The sequence below is a fragment of the Megalobrama amblycephala genome, linkage group LG20, assembly GCF_018812025.1.
Source record: "Megalobrama amblycephala isolate DHTTF-2021 linkage group LG20, ASM1881202v1, whole genome shotgun sequence".
Taxonomy (NCBI): Eukaryota; Metazoa; Chordata; class Actinopteri; order Cypriniformes; family Xenocyprididae; genus Megalobrama; species Megalobrama amblycephala.
Window position 1 is genome coordinate 12,515,927 of NC_063063.1, and position 21,051 is coordinate 12,536,977.

Sequence of the window (21,051 nt, forward strand, 5' to 3'; positions counted from 1 at the left end):
AAGCTGACGTGTCAATTTCTCAGTCATACAGACTATTAATGCAGTCACTGTTAGTGTTTATACAGTTCACTTTGGTGTCACAAGTGGTGCAGAAATTGCACACTTAAGCTTTAAGTGCACAGATTCATAGTGAAAACGGTAGATTACCAATTATGTGTCTTCAGCACTCTCCAGAGTTTCGTTTGCTCGACCTCAGCTGAACTTGTTACCAGTTAACTGACTCATAGTGGGTGAAAAAATTGTTTTTCAGACAGACTTAATCTCTCTGTTCCTTCAGTTTGACATGCAGAACATAAATTTTACGTTTATGAATTTGACACTGGCAGACTTAAAGCAAATATTTTATCAGTATGGATAATGTATGTGCTACTACCATGTTGAGCTACAAGAACTGAACTTTAACAACAACAAGAAAAAATTGTTTAATCTTTGACTAAAATTGTATCATGCTATTGGCATGTGTGTCGTGCAGCTGTATTGCACCGGCTGACATACATTTTTAAAATCCCAGCTAATGGTGCTCATGATTTTTGATAAATGTCAGATGTTATCATGTTGCCTTTCTGACCAATTTGAGTTGTTTTTATAATCAGCCAAGTAAATCCGGGAGGCTCAGCCAAGAGGACAAAGAAAAATGTCTTGAGAATTTTCCCAGGAAGTCTTCCAAACAGCACCCTTCAAAAAGGGTCGATCAAGAGCCTGTTGTTTTGGTAGCAGGAAGAACGTCTAGTTTTTTTTTTTTTTTTTAAATGGTGACTCTTATGTAATTCTAGAGAGGAAATGTGTGTGATTTCAGTTGTGCTAAAGGTTAGATTTCCCTTTGTTGTCTATGTTGGTGTGTAGGTGTGCTAATCATGTGGAGAAGTCCCATTCTGTGTGTAGTGTCGACAAGCCTGTTCTAGGGGTTGGGTCAAGAACATAACACTGCCTCTGCTTCTTTCCAACAGTTCTCCAGCTGAGACTACAGCAGAGACGCACCCGCGAGCAGCTCGTTGATCAGGGCATCATGCCACGTGAGTACAGTCCCTGCCATCTAATACTGCTGCCTATGCCAGCATAGAAGAGACAAAGATGATTCATATTTACCCTTTTATGAAAACTGCTACTAAACATTACTTCTTTAACCAAATATGTAAAAACATCCTGAAATGCCATTTTGCAACCCATTTTTTCTTTATCATCAGAAAAAAATGTATGGTGGAATTTTATCCATCATGAATTAATTGGATTGTGAAAAGTGGGTGTTACATACTGACTGGAGGGGAGGGGGTTAAAAGTAAGAGGCACTCATGACCACTTTTAAGAGGCAAAACCTAAAATTTTGATAGTGGAAAGTTCACTTTAGCAAGCTGCTCCCGAAATGAATACTAAACGAACTTTGTTTTGGCCTAATTTTGTTCGAAATAACGTCACACAAGTTCGTTCTTCAATTTCGCTTGAAGTAAATCTGGACCTTAAATGTGAATTTTTTTTCACTTTATTTAAAATTATTTAAAAGTGTTACTTCTGATCAAATTTTGAATGTGCACTACTGTTCAAAAGTTAAGGGTTGGTAATATTTTCTTTTCAAAAGAAATGAATAGTTTTATTCAGCAAGATTGATAAAAGATTTCTTTTAAACTTTCATGGTTTCCACATAAATATTGCCATGCTTTAAGTCGTGTGAAGGAGCATTCATGTTTTTGTGTGTTTAAGAGAGGAAATCAGTTGGTGCTGTGGTTTTTTTGTACCACATCTGCTTTTGAATCAGTTGTTTATTCTCGCTCATCACCGTAGTTCACAGCCTGGCATGGCTGACCAATGCATATGGTAATTTTTCAAACGTTCACCTCAGCTTATTCTGTTATTGCTCATAACCACTTTTCCGTTCAACAAAGTCACTGAGCAGTGTATGAGATCTCACATTTTTTCCTCTGGCCATCTCCGAGCTGGTTGATGGGATTACACTGCGTGCTGTCTCATAACTCAATGTAATATCAGGCACAGATTCTGCTGGGATTAAGAGGTAGCTGTCTGGTCCTGAAGGGCACAGGGTAGTCTGTGTGCTAATCTCTGTGTGGGCTCTCCATCTCCTCTCTGAGTAATATATGAGACAAGGCACTACAACATTTAGAAAGAATGGGGGAGATGAAAGAGCCATGTGTGTTTGAAGTGTGTGGGTGACGGCCTTGTGTGCTCATGAGACTGATACTCTTCTTGTGTGTGTGTCTGTGTGACTTTACAGCCCTGAAGAGCCCTGCAGCGTTTCACGAACAGATCCGCAGCCTTGAAAGAGCCAGGGTAAGAGCAGGGCACCAGGCCCCAGTCCTCCTCCACTTTCCACTGATCCTCCATGAAACCTCTTCAGGGGTCCCCAGCTTTCAGTAATGGGACACATGTGAACCTCTGAGTTGATTTAATAGCTTAAGCCTTCTGTAAATGTGTTTGTTATTTGCAAAGCACAGAGGAGATCATTATAATGGTTAGTTTATGATCCCTGAATTACAGGGGGGTTTCGTTTTCTGAAACTCTGTATCCTTTCTCTCTGTAGACTGAAAATTTCCTAAAGCACAAAATACGCAGCCGCCCAGAAAGGGCCGAGTTGGTCCGCATGCACATCTTACAAGGTAATCCTCTATTCACAAGACATGCAATGGCTGCTAATCTGCATGCTGGGAAAAAAATGTTGAATCTACTCTTTTCTAAACAAAGCTGTAGCTGTAGCTTGTTAGTAGAGCCAGGTGTCAATACAGATTTTCTGTTTCAATTCTGAATCCCGAACTATTGATTCAGTTTGATTTGAGGCTTTTCTGATTTATTTGGGTATATTTCAGACAGTTATATGTCCATTATAACATGTTATGAACATGATTTTACATGTATGTGAATAAATTCTCTCTCTGCTAATGCTGATATATTTAAGGAGCAGTGTTTCAAACCAGTAATGCATCTTTTTGAAATATTCATTAAAAGAACCAGTTTATAATTGTCATTTGTTTCAGGAATCTGGCTACACTAGTTGCGGTATATGTTTTTGATTTAATAAAAAGAACTGGTTTGTTAGAGTCATTTGTCTGGGAATCGGGCTACACTGATCATGTTGTATGTTTGCCTGTGAGGACAACTTACAGGGTTAGTTCACACAAAAATGGAAAATTCAATTTCATTAACTAATGTTGTTCCAAACCCATAAAACTTTCATTCGTCTTCGAAACACAAATGAAGATATTTTTAATAAAACCTGAGAGATTTCTGTCCATTCATTGAAAGTCCGTTCCACCAAAACTGAGACACATCAAAAAGTTCAATTTCACGTATACTCGCTTGCTTGACGCATTCCATACTTGCTTGACGCGTGAGAACCAATGAGGTTTGTTCTTGCGTGTTATGCAAGCACATTTGAATTTCTGAAATATCCAGTTACAGATGTTTTGTTTTAGCAAGCAAGTTTGGTTGAGCATCTGTTGGCCATAATTTGATGAGCTCTATAAATGTGCGATGATCGATGTTTATATGTGAATAAAAAAAAAAAAAAACTAAATTAAATCTGTTCATTATAAGATTGTGTCTCTTCAGAAGACTTGGGTTAAATCGCTCAATTCATATGCATTACTTTTTTTGGTCTCTTTATGAACTTTTTATGTGTCAAATTTGGGTGGACTGGACTCTCAAGTTTTATTAAAAATAACTTCATTTGTGTTTCAAAGATGTATGAAAGTCATATGATTGAATGTTGATGTATGAATTTTCATTTTTGGGTGAATTAACCCTTTAATAAAAAGATTTTTCTTGCCGTATTTTTTTTTTATTATTATTATTATTACACCAGATTCATTACAGACTGCAGACTCACATTCACAACTGTGGTAAAATATGATTTATTTTGCAATGGCGCTGAAGATTCAGTAGTAGTGGCATACATTCATTAGTTGGGATAGTGCCAAAACTGATACAGGAGAGCCTAACTTGGTACATTATGAAAATATTAATTTCCCCAAACTATGCAGTAAACTTTGTTCAGCATAAAGCAGTGATATATTCAGGACAGCTTAATTCCTTTAAAGCAAGAATAATTCATGTTCATCAGGGTTGGGCAGTTGCCGTACTTGTCTTGTTTACTGCTGTGATTGAGTTGACCGTTGTGTGATTGTTGTGGTGGTTGAGGACAAGTGTGGGTTTGAGTGATTGCAGCACTGATTATCATTGGTTTTTGGTGGTTTGGCAGAGACTGTGGCGGAGCCTTCTCTGCAGGCCACCCAGCTGAAACTCAAGAGAGCTCGATTGGCTGATGACTTAAATGAAAAGATCGCTCAACGCCCCGGCCCCATGGAGCTGGTGGAGAAAAACATCCTACCCGTGGACTCCAGCGTCAAGGAAGCCATCATTGGTGAAAATGCACACTATGATTATGGAATTAAATTGGGGTAAAATTGCACGTGTATGAATTATGTCCTTCGTGTTCATCGGGTAGATGGTCAGATGCAGTACCCCAGAATTCTAGACGAACCAATAGATGAGGACAGTGGAGATGCGTTTTCACCTGAGCAGCCAGGCAGTCAGGAGTCCCAGGGATCTGCAGCCTCACCTGGGGAGGTCCGGACCATAGAGGAGTCCTCACCCGTGCCCAATAACTTGTTACAGGTAGTCCTCCCTCTTTCTTTTGACTTCAGGAATAGAACACAGGGAGCTCATGGTGCCAAAATACAGAATTTGGTGATTCAAGTTTTACAGTACACTGAGATTCATTATTTTTGTTTTCACAGTACTTTCCTGCAGTCACCACCACTTCGACAGATTTCCTTAAACCTTTTTCCACCAGTGAGCAATCAGTTAGCCCTCCAGCACCCATACCACAGCTAGTCACCGTGGCCCCTGTGAAGTCTGGGCCCACCCTTGTAAAGGTCAGTAAAGAAAAATGGCTTCTATAGTCAGGAAAAAACAACAAAAATTGATTCAATCTCCTTGATTTAGGTCTGTGGATCTCAACCTTTTTTACTTCAAGGCCCCCCATCACCCACAACAATATTTGAAGCCCCCCAATCACATTTTATAACCAATATAATATTTAGCTTGGCATAATTAGAAAATGGTATATTTGTTATAAATGAACCAAGTAAGTTTTTTAGTTATTTTAGCTTATTTTAATACTTGTTTTGCTCTCATTTAAATTAAGTCATCTTGAGGCCCCTTTGAAAGTTTATTGAGGACCCCTAATAGGCCCCGGCCCCCTGGTTGCGAACCACTGACTAAGATGTAATGCATAATGGTAAATCTCTGTTCAATCTACAGCAGAGTCAGCCTAAGCTACCTGGGGACAAGAGCCGTAGCAAGAAGAGCAAGGAGGCCAAGCCACGTGTGAAAAAGTTGAAATATCATCAGTACATTCCCCCAGACCAGAAACAAGAACCCAACCAAGCCCCAATGGACTCTTCATATGCTCGTTTACTACAACAACAGCAGCTATTTTTGCAGCTACAGATCCTGAGCCAACAGCAACAGCAGCACTACAACTACCAGACCATCCTTCCTGCACCTCTCAAGTAAGCAAGGAGTTTGTAATCTATGTATCAGGCCCTGTTGTGTTCGGTATGTACTGCTTTGCCAATCGGTGAATACAAACCATTTGGCCTTTGTCTTGCTTAATTTGGCAAAGGTCATCTTTTGCTTTTGAAGTCAGCCTGGATGTGTTTTGTCAACCATTAGTATAATGGCTGCATATGAATGGTTTTAGGTGGAAAATGTCTAAAAACATTTTTGCTGCCGGTGGCACTCAGGACCATTACCTATTTTCCAATAACAAATCCTGTTTAGTGATTTACATTAATGGTAGGAAGTCGATGAGGTTATTCCTCTGCTTCCTTTTCCAACTCTTGTGCAAGATTTATTTTGACTGTCGTTGTTTTCTGCTGCTGCATTGTTGGTGGTGTTTATTTATTGTGAACAAGGGTCAGAGAACCAAATTGTTCCTGCTGTGATGTTAAGTGTTCTTCCTCCCCTCTTTTCCCATCTGCTTCCCTCCTCACCAGGCCTGTGATAGAGGGCCAAAACAGCAGTGCCACAGTCGCTATTAACAGCACCAGCAGCCTTCCTGCCTCAATTGTGGTGTCTCTGCCCACAGCAACACCTGTGCGGCCCAATAGCACCCTTTCCAACCGTAAGGCTGGCACACTACCAGCCAACTTGGAGGAGATGAAGGTACAGAGAGTTTCTGATTATACACCAAAAATGTAATCAATAATAGAAAAGCTACTGTTAAAACGTTTGAGGTTAGTGTGTTTTTTTTTGTTTGTTTGTTTGTTTTTTGTTCAGTGGTTTTGAAAGAAGTCTCATATGCTCATCAAGACTAGATTTATTAGAATTTTTTTTTTTTTTGTTTTAATACATTTTAAAATTTCATTTCATATTAGAATGATTTCTGAAGGATCATGCAGCAGTCATTACAGCAGACATTAGTCCAGTGATTTTGATTAATAGAATTTTCAACAGAACAGCATTTATTTGAAATAGAAATTTTTTGTAACATAATAAATGTCTTCTCTCTTACTTTTGATAAATTTAACACACCCTGCTGAATAAAAGTATTAATTTCTGTAAAAAAAAAAAAAAAACGTACTGACGCCAAATGTTTGAATGGTTGTGTATAATAAATCAAATACAATAAAAAAAACATATTTAATTATAAAAAATAAATCCAAATAAAAAAGCTAATATGACTTTTCCATTATGCTAAATTTGATTCAGCTGGTTTTGTCTACAATAAATATGCATAATATATATAAATATGTGTGACTGAATTCAGATGATTATTAACAGTTTATATGGTGATGCATGTGGTAATCCAGAAATCACTTTTATTTTCTGTATAGAGCTTATATTTATAGAGTTAATAGCTTCCCTAATAATTCATGTATTTTGGTAGGTGGCAGAGCTGAAAATGGAATTAAAGTTACGTGGTCTTCCAGTGTCAGGAACAAAAACAGACCTTATTGAACGACTTAAGCCTTTCCAAGAAAACCCTGTAACTACTGCACACAACAACTGCACAGGACCCAACAACACACAGCCCTGCAGCACACCTATGGAGGTGTCCAGCATCACTACAAGCCTCTCCCCCATCCAGCAGCCCACTGAAAATATGAGCTCCACTCCACCTGTGTCTCCTGGTTCTTCAGAGCTTCACAACAGAGAAGAAACATCCATGCAGGGACAGGCAGAGGCCCAAAACCACAGTTTAGTAAAGGCAAGCTCCTGTTCCCTGAGGAGCAAGACCGGAGACTACACGAAAAAGAGCGACAGATCGAGGAACTGCTGCGTAAACTGGAGCAAGAGCAGAAGCTGGTGGAGGAACTGAAGATGCAGCTGGAGGTGGAGAAAAGGAGTGGTCAAGTCATTCCACCTGTTGAAAATTTTTCCAGTCCACCCACCATGTTGGCATCTGTCAAAACAGAAAACACTGTCCCTCCCAACTGCACACTGAGTTCACACACTACACCAACGCTGGTGAAGCTCGAGGAAGCCCACCCCAAGCCAGGTGACAGCTACCCCTCTCCATCAGTTCATTATCAGCCACCAAGGGGTGCCACAGGTCATAGGGCAGCCCCAGACTCTGCTAACCACTCCGCATGGGGGCACTCAGATCCTTCTTCCAATGCCCTTGGCGAATAATACCACTACCATCCAGCTGCCCAACACTAATGTCAAACTACAGGTAACAAAAAAAACATACATACTGCTTTCTATTTGTTATATACTTTGTAAACTTGCGTCAATACTCAATTTAATTTCCATGTCTTTTTTTCAGCCAGTCTTGCAGGCTGTTTCTCCATCAGGCACAGGTCTAATTCAGACCCCCCAGCTACAGCCCACCAAAGCAGAGAGTCCTACATCACAACAGCTGCTCAGTCACAACCACATAGTTCAGGTCTGTTTCATGATTGAATGTAAAAATGTTCCTTTAGACTATATAATGTAACAAATATGAGATAATTACTATTACCATATTGTTCTGAATATAAGACTATAAGATTTAACTTGTACTTTTAATGAAATTTTGGTAGGCTACATGATTTTCACTATGAGATGGATAGCCTAATTGTTACATAAGTTATATAAGTTAATTTTTAAATGTGATCGTTGGACCATACTTTCAATACAAAAACTAAATTATGAAAAATATGCAATATTTTCAAATAAAGCGTTTTCATAAAAAAAAAAAAAAAATTGACATAAAATACAAGATTTGGTCTTCAAAAAGCCTTTTTCCAAATGGTACATCTGGAAAAAGGGGGCATTCGTCTTAAAATGAGGATCATCTTATATTCGGAACAATACGATATTAACGTTATTATTAATGATTAATATTATTAGTATTATCATTAATATTAATTTTTAAAAATTGATCAAAAGTATATCACTGTTTCCACCAAAAAATATTAAGCAGCACAACTTTACCATCACAGGAAGAAATTACTTTTTAAAATATATTTAAAAAAATAAACACTTATTTCAAATTGTAATAATATTTTAAAAATTATATTCCTGTTTTACTGTATGCAGCCCTGGTGAGCATAAGAGACTTTCAAAACTATTAAAAATTTTACCTGACCCCAAACATTTAAATGGTAATGTATGTGTAATTTTTATAATATATTTACTTACTTTTTGATATTATGTTATATTCTAACACATTATTATATTATTAATTTGTAGCGTCAAATGAACATAATTTATGTGGTTGAATCTGCTCTGTTTACTCAGTATAACTGAGCTAATACAGGTGCTGGTCATATAATTAGAATATCATCAAAAAGTTGATTTCTTTCACTAATTCCATTCAAAAAGTGAAACTTATATATTATATTCATTCATTACACACAGACTGATATATTTCAAATGTTTATTTCTTTTAATTTTGATGATTATAACTGAAAATCCCAAATTCAGTATCTCAGAAAATTAGAATATTGTGAAACGGTTCAATATTGAAGACACCTGGTGCCACAGTCTAATCAGCTAATTAACTCAAAACACCTGCAAAGGCCTTTAAATGGTCTCTCAGTCTAGTTCTGTAGGCTACACAATCATGGGGAAGACTGCTGACTTGACAGTTGTCCAAAAGACGACCATTGACACCTTGCACAAGGAGGGCATGACACAAAAGGTCATTGCAAAAGAGGCTGGCTGTTCAAAGAGCTCTGTGTCCAAGCACATTAAGAGAGGCGAAGGGAAGGAAAAGATGTGGTAGAAAAAAGTGTACAAGCAATAGGGATAACCGCACCCTGGAGAGGATTGTGAAACAAAACCCATTCAAAAATGTGGGGGAGATTCACAAAGAGTGGACTGCAGTTGGAGTCAGTGCTTCAAGAACCACTACGCACAGATGTATGCAAGACATGGGTTTCAGGGGTGCCATGTCATCTGCTGGTGTTGGTCCACTGTGTTTTCTGAGGTCCAAGGTCAACGCAGCCGTATACCAGGAAGTTTTAGAGCACTTCATGCTTCCTGCTGCTGACCAACTTTATGGAGATGCAGATTTCATTTTCCAACAGGACTTGGCACCTGCACACAGTGCCAAAGCTACCAGTACCTGGTTTAGGACCATGGTATCCCTGTTCTTAATTGGCCAGCAAACTCGCCTGACCTTAACCCCATAGAAAATCTATGGGATATTGTGAAGAGGAAGATACGATATGCCAGACCCAACAATGCAGAAGAGCTGAAGGCCACTATCAGAGCAACCTGGGCTCTCATAACACCTGAGCAGTGCCACAGACTGATCGACTCCATGCCACGCCGCATTGCTGCAGTAATTCAGGCAAAAGGAGCCCCAACTAAGTATTGAGTGCTGTACATGCTCATACTTTTTATGTTCATACTTTTCATTTGGCCAAGATTTCTAAAAATCCTATTGGTCTAAAAATATTGGTCTTAAGTAATATTCTAATTTTCTGAGATACTGAATTTGGGATTTTCCTTAGTTGTCAGTTATAATCATCAAAATTAAAAGAAATAAACATTTGAAATATATCAGTCTGTGTGTAATGAATGAATATAATATACAAGTTTCACTTTTTGAATGGAATTAGTGAAATAAATCAACTTTAAAAAAAAATGTCCAACCACTTACCGTAAAAAAGGAGCAGACACTGTTGTCAGTGATGTTGATCTCAAAATTACCAAATGTCAGCCAATTAATCGGCCTGGCTTATATATCACAACTTTTATCCACACTACAGATTTTTTTTTTTTTTTTTTTTTTTTTTTTTTTTGCGTATTGAATGACTATGGAACCTGAGTAAGAACAGTATCAGTGCCAGCAGGAGCAATCAGAACAAGTGAACATTATCTGTGAGCTCTGGGATCATCTAGTTTTTGTCTGTTCAGTGGAGTCATTCATCAGCGAGATGGATGGGAGTCACTGCTCTCATTTCTTTCTAGGCTTTCACTCTACTGTAATTGGCCTGTCCTGGCAACAGGGCAGCATGCTAAGGTTTCCCATAGATGCCCATTCCTTTGGCATAGTGAATGAACCTGGCTTGATTCCTGGATGACCAGAGTAACCAGAGCTCATTGCTTGTGATGAGCTGATAACATTTTTATTGACAGTCGCGCATGACCTGCCACATGCCAACGTGACCCGAGGTGGCTTGTTCTTGTACTATGCAGCCTCCGATTAAAGGGCGGACAGAAGATTATAACATAAACCAAGCTGTTAAGCATATGCTCTCTATGATGCTAGTGGGTGTTTCTGAATGCTCACGGCCTATTGGTTTACTCTTTACCCAGACTCTGCCTGTGGGCACCACCGAGAGGTCAGGTTTCCAGCACAGTAACAGTGAGAACCCAGCAGGTCTGGAGATACCTCAGTGCTTCCTCAGCAGCTCCCCAGAGAACAGGATCTCACCTCAGACGTCCCCCATCCCAACATCCATTATCAATGGGCCACTAAACAAGGTAGCACATCCTGCTCTTATTGAGATTTTTAGTGTTGCTGTTCTGTTCGGCCTTGAATGTTCACTCACATTTTTATGCCCAGACCTTCATCCAGCAGTCCCCGGTTTTCAACCAGACGCCCAAGAACAGAGAGCCGCCCCGCTATGAGGAGGCCGTCAAACAGACCCGCAGCCTACAGAATCCCGCTGTCTCAGAGGTGATGTATCTCTGTTTTTTATATACAGTCGTGCTCAAAATTATTCATACCCTTGGTAAATATGAGCAAAGAAGTCTGTGAAAATAAATCTGCATCATTCATACTTTTGATCTTTTATTTAAAAAAATCTACAAAAATCCAACTTTTCATTGGAGAATAAAAATTTTAAATGGGGGGGAAAATCTCATTATGAGAGAAATGTTTTTCTCTAATACACACTGCTCACAATTAATCATACCCTTTTATTCAATACTTTTTGCAACCTCCTTTTCCCAAGATAACAGCTCAGAGTCTTCACCTATAATGCCTGATGAGTTTGGAGAACACCTGACAAGAGATCAGAGACCATTCCTCCATACAGAATCTCTCCAGATCCTTCAGATTCCAGCTCCATGTTGGTGCTTCTTCTCTTCTTCTCTATCTGAACAAGATGTCCAGGACCTCCAGCAGAAAAATAGTCCCACAACATTAAAGATACTGCAGTATATTTCATTGTACACATGACAGGGGGTACTTTTTACCCCTGTGTGCACCAAACCCATTCTAAGTGTTTGCTGATAAAAAAAGCTAATTTTTTTGCTTCATCTGACCATAGAACATTTGAAAAGTAACTGACACTTCTGGAAATTCAAACAGGATGGGTTATATAGTCAGATGAAGCAATAAAATAGCTTTTTTAGCAGCAAACACTTAAGATGGGTTTGGTGCACACAGGGGTAAAAAGTATCCTATGTGTACAATGAAATATACTGCTGTATCTTTAATGTTGTGGGCCTATTTTTCTGCTGGAGGTCCTGGACATCTTGTTCAGATACATGGCATCATGGAGTCTATCAAATACCAACAGATAAAAAATCTAAACCTGACTGTCCCTATTAGAAGTCTTATAATGGGCCATGGTTGGATCTTCCATCAGGACAATGATCCAAAACAAACATCAAAACCAACACAAAAATGTGTCACTGAACACGAAACCAAGCTTCTGCCATGACCATCCCAGTCCTCTGACCTGAACTCTAAAGAAACTGTGTGGAATGAACTGAAGAGAAGAAGCACCAACATGGAGCTGGAATCTGAAGGATCTGGAGAGATTCTGTATGGAGGAATGGTCTCTGATCTCTTGTCAGGTGTTCTCCAAACTCATCAGGCATTATAGGTGAAGACTCAGAGCTGTTATCTTGGGAAAAGGAGGTTGCAAAAAGTATTGAATAAAAGGGTATGATTAATTGTGAGCAGTGTATTAGAGAAAAACATTTCTCTCTTAATGAGATTTTCCCCCCATTTAAAATTATTATTCTCCAATGAAAGGTTGGATTTTTGTAGATTTTTTAAATAAAAGATCAAAATTATTAACGATGCAGATTCATTTTCACAGCCTTTTTTGGTCATATTTACCAAGGGTATGAATAATTTTGAGCACAACTGTATCTACGCATGCTCTTACACATACTGGGTTGAATACTTGGTTGTTTCAGCAGGTAGTCTTACCTCAACTAAAGATTAACTCATGTTGTTCCAGTCCTGTATTATTTTCTTTCTTCTGTAAAACACAAAATGAGGTCTTAAGCGAATGTCTGATCCTCCGTTTTTCAAACACGGAATGGAAATGGTGACACCGCCAAGCTCCAAAATAGAGAAAAAAACACTGTCCATCTAGTCCATCTCAAGTGGTCCAATGGAGGTGGCTTAACCATTTTTAACCCTTTCATTCATAAATTTATGAGTTTTTTAAGGTGATCATTTTCATATTATTAGGAGTGATAATCTTTATGCACCTCATTATCTAATTTAGATTCTGGGAATCAAGATCCGATTCTACATTCCGATCTAAACTTTTTAATATAATTTTACCGACTTATATCAAGTGTATGAATTTTATTAAATTATTTATATAAGTACATTTTAAAAATAATTACAAATGAATAATAATAAATCAAAACAATTAAATGTCAATTATTGCAAAGCAGATATAAAGTAATAAAGGGGAACAAAGAAACACATTACAGGCAATAAATAAAAAGTGCTTTCAGTATCAAATATTGCTTGAAGTATCTGAATGTTTTCCAGATGAGGGCAATGATGGATTTCTCAGCAAAATTGGTGTCAGGAACAAAAACAGACCTTATTGAATGACTTGAGCCTTTCCAAGAAAACCCTGTGACTACTGCACCCAGCAACTGCACAGGACCTAACACACAGCCCTGCAGCACACCTATGCATTCACACTAATGCACAGATATGTTTTAAAATATCAGATGTTTTGTCCTGTCTTTCAAGACATAACTGAAGTTTTGACACATCACAGCCACAATAATGATATATGACTGATGTATCAGTTTTATTTAAATTTTTTGCTTTTTATTCAAAATACTCACACACCTTGTTGACTAGATTGATGTTAAGACTCCGATATTACAATTCTCAGATATTTATAAATAAATATGTTTTTTTCTTTTAAACACATGTTACTTGGTCAGCACCATCATGTTAGTTTACATTGCAACGCATTAAATTAGAGTCTTTCAGATTTACAAAAGTTAAATTTATCCACTTCTCCCGAAAGACATGAAAGTAAGTGACCGGGCAACTGGGAAGAAAAATAGAGTACATTTTATAGTTAACAATGGGTTTCTGACATGAATAAAATACGACTTCAAATAATGTACTTATATAGTACTTATATGTATTTAAATGTCTGGAAAATAACATTATGTGGTTGAAAACATTGAACAGTGATATATGACAAGCGTTATGTGGTTGTAAACATTGAACAGTGATATATGACAAGCTCTAGGTGAGTCTCTCTCTGGCTCAGCACCAGTCAAAGTGTGAAGGCAGGTTTGAATTTAGCAGTTCTAATCACACTGGTGTTATCTCGCGCTCCAGGGACCAGCCTAGAGTGACCACACCGGTGTGATCGCTCGTATCAAAGGGTTAATTTTGAATTTTTAAGGTGGTTACCATTATGTATTGGTATTGGAAAACATTTAGCATATTCTTGTTCCTTAGGCTTTGAATTTATGTCCAAATTTAATGATCAAGATCGCTCAAAGTTCCACTAATAAGGTTAGTTTACAATGGGAAAGGATTATCTTAGTTTAGTTCCGTTTGATTTTCATATTTTGTTTTTACTTGTGTACTATCATATTATTGTATGACTTGTTTCTGTAAAGAAACTACTTAAAGGTGTTGTAAAAACGCTGTTAAAGGTGCTATATAATGCTTCCACTCCCACACCCAGATACACTTACACACACACACGTACACACACACAAATATATGCATACACGAGTTATCAGAATGGACTTGTCATGTTGTCTGTTGATATGTAAGTTTGCTTGTTTGCCTCGGTTATTTTATATCTGTCACATGTAAATACTGTCACAATCTTTGTTTTTGTAAAAAAGGTGCTATATAATACTTTATATTTCCTGAAAACTATCCCTTTAAGACTCATTGTTTGCAGTTAACCAGAGGCACTACTGTACTTTCCATTGTTTACTGCTGTAATTTAGTTAATCATTTCTTAATTTTGTTTGACCTTTCTTCTGTGCTGTCCTTGAACTGAAAAGCCATTTTATTTTTTGTCGGTCCGCAGATTCCCACAGCGACAAGTCAACAGATGGATGATCTCTTTGACATTTTAATAGAAAGTGGAGGTGAGTTTGTCATATTGTTGCAGACTACAGTAGGCGTGCATAAGGTCACTTCCATTTGTCCACAACTCTCACTATAAATCCAGAGTCAGATTATATTTCACGATTGATAATCGTGGGTACGGAGGATGAGAAGGTCAGACCCATCTTGGCAGTTAAGCTACATTTCTCACAAGCCCCCTTTTCAGCGCTGACTGCTGTAACAGTCTCCTAGATTCGGTGACAAATAGACTACCATTAAAAAGTTTGGGGTCAATAAGATTTGACATTAAAGGATGCATTAAAAGTAACATTAAAGATATTTATAAGCAGAGCTTAAAATGAACACTTGCCAAGCGCCAAAGACATTTACAAATCTTACTGACCTTAAACTTTTGAACAGTTTTTTTGTAGTTGTTGTTGTTTGTTTTTGTTTTTTTGTATGAAAATTTCAACTTTTATTAAGTTCTTGTTCCACCCCATTTTGTTTTCTGCAGAGATTACTCCCTTTAGTCAACAGGACCCATCTGTGCCTAAGATGATGCCCGTCACGGCCAGCATCACCACCCTGCCTATCAACACCGCCCTGTCCCGACCGCCCGCTCAGGTGCAGATGGCACCCCCTCCGGCGCTCATTATGGAGCCTATGCCCAGCCTGGCCTCCCTGGACTCCGATAACCAGTTGGAGGCTTTGCTGGAGGGCACGCTCGTTGGGGACGCAGAGCCGGAGCAGAGGACTTTGGGCCTGTTAGAGGAGCTGCAAAACCAGATGCTGGAGCAGCCAAACTCCCCAATGGACACTTGTGAGATGAGTTTCACTGACCCACCTGCGCCTTCCTCCTCCGCCCTGTCCTTTTGTCTCCAAGACACCGGCCTGGACAACATGGAGTGGCTGGACCTCACTATGCCCGGGCCTATAGGTGGACTCAACCCGCTGGGCATCACTTCTGAATTCCTAGACACTCATGACCTGCAGCTGCACTGGGAGTGAAAGGAATCACTTCCAACACAATTAAACTTTCACTCGCACAACAAGCCGTCTGTCTGTGGGGCGTACAGTAGGGAAGTTGGGATCGTCTGTGTGGCGGTGGTTCACATCTGGCAGCTTCATGTGACTAGACTTCACTTCACTTATGCTGGTTCTATATACCATCTGTTCTTGTTCACATTAACGCTCTTGTTTGATCAGAGATCAGAATAGACACAAGAGTCTTGTGGGTAATGCTGGCTAGTTCCTGAATGTGCTCTCTTTGCTGTGCCATACTGAGAGGGAGCTGCTTTTGGGCAGATTGAATTCTGCTGTATTGCTATTTCGCTTTTTGTTTTTTTCATTCATGTGCCATTGACATCAGATTGATTGCAGTCAGTCTATAAATATGGCTAATTTTGAGGGAAGGCTGACGATTCCAGACATAGTGGCATCGGAGTAGACTTTGCTTTGTTTGCACAAAATTAAAAATGACCTTGATTAACAATGCCATTAGTGCTGCGGTCCATAAGCGTGAGTGTCCGTTTGGAGGATGAGAATGTCAGACTCATCCTGGCAGTCAAGCTACATTTCCCAGAAGCCCCTTTTTCAATGGCGACTGCAAGATTCGGTGGCAGATACACTACCATTCAAAAGTTTGGGGTCCATAAGAATTTTGGCAAATAAAGACATTAAAGGGTTAGTTCAGACAAAAATGAAAATTCTATCATTAAGTACTCACCCTCATGTCATTCACCTTCGTTCATCTTCGGAACACAAATTAAGATATTTTTGATAAAATCCGATGGCTCAGTGAGGCCGCATTGCCAGCAAGATAATTAAGCCCAGAAAGCTACTAAAGACATATTTAAAACAGTTCATGTGACTACAGTGGTTCAACCTTAATGTTATGAAGTGACGAGAATACTTTTTGTGCACCAAAAAAACTAAATAATGACTTTATTCAACAATATAATGATGGGCGATTTCAAAATGCTATTTCCTGAAGCTTCGAAGTTTTACAAATCTTTTGTTTCGAATCAGTGGTTCGGAGTGTGTATCAAACTATCAAAGTCACGTGAACCATTGAAATTTCGAAACACTTATGATATAACAAAGCCTCGTTTACTGAAATCACATGACTTTGGCAGTTTGATACACGGTCCGAACCACGTCACAAGTGTTAATTGTCTTGCTGGCAGTGCGGGTCTAACTGAGCCATCGGATTTTATGAAAAATATCTTAATTTGTGTTCCACAGATGAACGAAGGTCTTACGGGTGTGGAACGACATGAAGGTGAGTAATTAATGACAGAATTTTAATTTTTGGGTTAACTAACCCTTTAATGTTGCAAGTCATTTCTATTTCAAATAAATGCTGTTCTTTTGAACTTTATATATCAATAAAAGAATCCTGAAAAAAATATATATTACAGTTTCCACAAAAATATTAAGCAGCATAAGAGATGCACCGATATATCGGCCAATAATCGGTATCGGCCGATAAAAGCAAATTTTTACAGTATCGGCTATTGGCCGATAGTTTAAAAATAGCCGATAGTCAGGGCCGTTATATCCTGTCAATCAAAAGAGGGCAGGAAAATGCACTGAATTTGTGCTTTGTGTAAAGAAAATACTAAGAAACCAGTTTTACTGTTCAATATTAATAGTAATTAATATGAATTAATAACATTCAGAAAGTTAAGAAATATTAATTTAATCTTCAGAATTAGATAATGTGTGTTAATTTGAGTAATGTGTTTGTTTATAACTGCTACCCGTTACTCTGAAACAAGTTGATGAAATGGAGAGAATAAATTTTTTATTTGCATTTTCAAAATATAGTGATTAATTATTAAAAAAGAAACTCCAGGTTTGCTGTGCTTGTTTGTAGTGCTGTAAAATGAAATTTGTAATTTAAATTTATTATTTATAATGAAATTATCAGTAATTTAAAATAAATTATAAAAAGCAGAACCCCCAAACTATTGGTATGGGTATCGGCAGATATCACTCTGAATAATCGGCTATCGGTATCGGTGGAGAAATTTAGTATCGGAGCATCTCTGTTGTTTTCAACAATGATCTCACAATATTACAAATAAAATAAATGCAGCCTTAGCGGGCATAAGAGACTTCATTATGACTTCAAACATCAAAAATTACCCTAAATGTTTGAACGGTGGTGTAGTTTGATGCAGAATACCCTCTCTTTCTTTATGTAATCTAATTTTAAAGACAGTCATATTGTTTGAAGGATGACTGACTGCACACCAGAGGAATCAATTCATGGTTTATTCATGATTTAAGTAGCTGGAATATCAGATTTTCCGTAAACATAAATGGCCAATCTTGGATTTTTTGAGTTTGCAAAGAGCATTTGGCTTGATGCGGACTGAGAATCGCAGACAGATTCATTTCTTCATTCCTAGACACATGAAGACTTAATTTATGTCATGGATCAGCTCTCAGTTTCAGCCAAATGAAAAAATAAATAACGTCCAATTTTGATTAACAGGTGATCGGTTGTGAAACGGTCTGAAATGAATCAAATTTGATGTAAATAATCTATGAGAACAGCTATTTGTATAAAAAAAAAAAGAAAAGAAAAAAGCAAAAAGAAAAACTGTCACGTCTGACTTGTTGGATGTCCAACCCCTTGTTTGTGTGTATGTGAATTTGAAGTGTATTCGTCACTTCAGTGGAATGTTGTGTGTTCGACTCAATTGATTTTAGGTGCATCATACTGTAAGGACTTTCCAGAAATTTTTCCCACACTTTTCTCAGTTTGGTTCGCACAGTGGTCACTATATTTTGCGTTATGTGCTTCTTATTGATGCCATGGAACAAAGCTCCGTTAGTGACGCTGCTTTTAGAAAGAGATTATGTAAATGAAGCCATCAGAAGTGACAACTGACACTAAATACAATGATCTCTCTAACAGCACCATATGTTACGTATGAACACAGAGGATCTTCGTACTGTTTATTCCTCCTGTAAATGGAGTTTTGAAAATGCAAAGCTCTCTGGGGTTGTTTCAGAAGCAAACCAGATGGTTGAATTGGTTACTGTTGACTTTACTGCATGTTAAATGTCACTGGCAGCTTAATAATTCGTTTGTTGAGGGAGTCTGAGAACGTAATGATCCAGATTTGTCTGCTTTCATTGTTCTGAAAATTTTAGCAGGCCTGTTTTGTCAGGTTCTTGTACTAAATATCTGTGTGTGGGTGCATGTGTTTGTATGCTTGAGCGTCTTTGTCTGTTTTACTGCCTTTTTGTTCGAAATCAGACCATCCAAATGAAGTATCTGTGTAAATGAATAACATTATATATATATATTTGAAAATATCTTGGCAGCATGTGAATAATCAAATTGATGTGATATCTTTCAGAGAAACTTCCTCTTGTTGATTTTCTTTTGTTTAGCCCTTTCTGATTTTATCTATGCTTTTCTTTCATGATGTTGTCAGCCACCTCATGGAAAAAATTTTATTCGTATATATATATCCTGCTCTGACGTGACTCCTTTCCATTCAGCAAGGCAGTACTCGTCCACTGGCTTTGAACTCACCTCTCTCAGATGTGAAGCGAGTTTTGTTTGATCCAAAGGGGGTTTCAATTATACGTTATTTGTACAAGATGTACAGCACTTTTCCTGCTGCAGTGACGAACTGCTCATCACAGTTAGATCAAACGCACAGCGTTAAAGCACCTTTACAGATTAGCTTTTATAAAAGAAAACTTTTATCAGCTTTTTGTGCTTCAGTGTTACATGTGTCGTCCGCTCAGAAGTCGGATGATTAACGATGCTCATCGGCTTAGTTTTTAAGGCTTTGTACTGTTTGCTCTGCATACTGTCCAAATTGTGGCCTCTCCAGGGAAGTAAAAATGCCAAATACTAGTCTCAACTAGTATAATCATTCACTGCTGTGTGTAGCTATGGGGACAAATTTATAAGGAATAATACATGTGTCTGACTGTTCAGAGCCATTTTTGGCGTTACTGACCGCTGTTATTATGCAGCCTGGAGCAATTTTTTATGTATCCCTATTAAACTATTATTCTGACAAGCAAGTGAAGGAGAAAGAATAGTATACACTGACATTGCTAGGTTTCCATCATGTGATGCCTCTGGGTTTCAAATGACCAAAGAGGCCAAATATTGTACTATGCCACTTCATGTAGATATATACACTACCTTCAAAAGTTTGGGGTCAGTTTTTTTTAAAGAAATTAATACCTTTATTCAGCAAGGATGCATAAAATTGTTTAAAAGTATCAGTAAAGACATTTACACTGTTAGAAAATATTTCTATTTCAAATAAATGCTGCTCTTTCTGCTCATCAAATAATTCTGAAAAAAGGTTTCCACAAAAATATTAAGCAGCACAATTGTTTTCAACGTTGATAGTAATATGCTTTTTATTTCTTAAAGGTGCAATGTGTAAAATTTGGGAGGATCTATTTACAGAAATGCAATGTTTTCAGTGGTGTATGGAGATCCCTTACATAATGAACCGTTATGTTTTTATTACCTTAGAATGAGCCATTTATATCTACTAGGGCTGGGCGATAAATCGCCATCACCTGCTTTCAAATGGAGTGCCATTTAATAGACAGAACCGTAGATCACTGACAAGCTACGCAATATCGCGTTCATTATCGCAGATGAATCGCCTTCGATAATGAACGCGATATTGCGTAGCTTGTCAGTGAACTACGGCTCTTTCTATTAAATGCTGCTCCATTTGAAAGCAGGTGATGGCGATTTAGCGGTAATCAGGGAACCGGCTTTACTGACGAAATGCGCGTGACAATCGCATGCGATATATATCGCCCAGCCCTAATATCTACATACACTGCGGGTTCCACCTCTATGTCAAGTCGTCATTTTGCGCGGCATGTTTCTAGAGCAGCCCTAAATGGACAAACACTCTACAGAGTGCGTTTTATCACTACGTTGTTCTTCTAAATCGTTCATTTTTTTTTTTTTGAGGCAGCTTGCATCGTCACTACGTTGAATACACGCAAAGAAGTAGTAGTAGTAGTCGTCTGGTTCATCAGAAGCAGAGACCGTTCTTTGTTAGAAGTAAAAAGAAACCTCATTGCTTGGCTGGCTAACGTTGTCTCTGCTGTCTCAGACCACGACATCTTTGACTTGTGTCGGCCAGACGGCCACTGTAGCTTCTCTATTTTGCTTCAAAAGGGAGGGCTGATGCCGCTTAAATTTACACACTGCACCTTTAAGCAGCAAATCTGCATATTAGAATGATTTCTGAAGGATCATGTGACACTGAAGACTGGAGTAATGTTGCTGAAAA

General features: G+C 38.2%; 1 protein-coding gene across 1 annotated transcript in view; it reads left to right on the forward strand.

The window, feature by feature from the left end:
* The window catches only part of mrtfba (myocardin related transcription factor Ba), a 36,212-nt gene extending 19,971 nt beyond the window's left edge, over nucleotides 1–16,241 (forward strand). Inside the window, 16 exon segments of the mRNA XM_048170328.1 lie at nucleotides 948–1,013; nucleotides 2,225–2,280; nucleotides 2,531–2,606; nucleotides 4,205–4,366; nucleotides 4,451–4,620; nucleotides 4,743–4,880; nucleotides 5,269–5,519; nucleotides 6,006–6,174; nucleotides 6,899–7,193; nucleotides 7,196–7,515; nucleotides 7,517–7,687; nucleotides 7,781–7,900; nucleotides 10,765–10,932; nucleotides 11,015–11,128; nucleotides 14,727–14,787; nucleotides 15,261–16,241. Of these exon segments, the coding sequence (XP_048026285.1) occupies nucleotides 948–1,013; nucleotides 2,225–2,280; nucleotides 2,531–2,606; nucleotides 4,205–4,366; nucleotides 4,451–4,620; nucleotides 4,743–4,880; nucleotides 5,269–5,519; nucleotides 6,006–6,174; nucleotides 6,899–7,193; nucleotides 7,196–7,515; nucleotides 7,517–7,687; nucleotides 7,781–7,900; nucleotides 10,765–10,932; nucleotides 11,015–11,128; nucleotides 14,727–14,787; nucleotides 15,261–15,754 (2,831 nt within the window). The 3' untranslated portion in view covers nucleotides 15,755–16,241.
* Nucleotides 16,242–21,051: the final 4,810 nt, after the last annotated feature.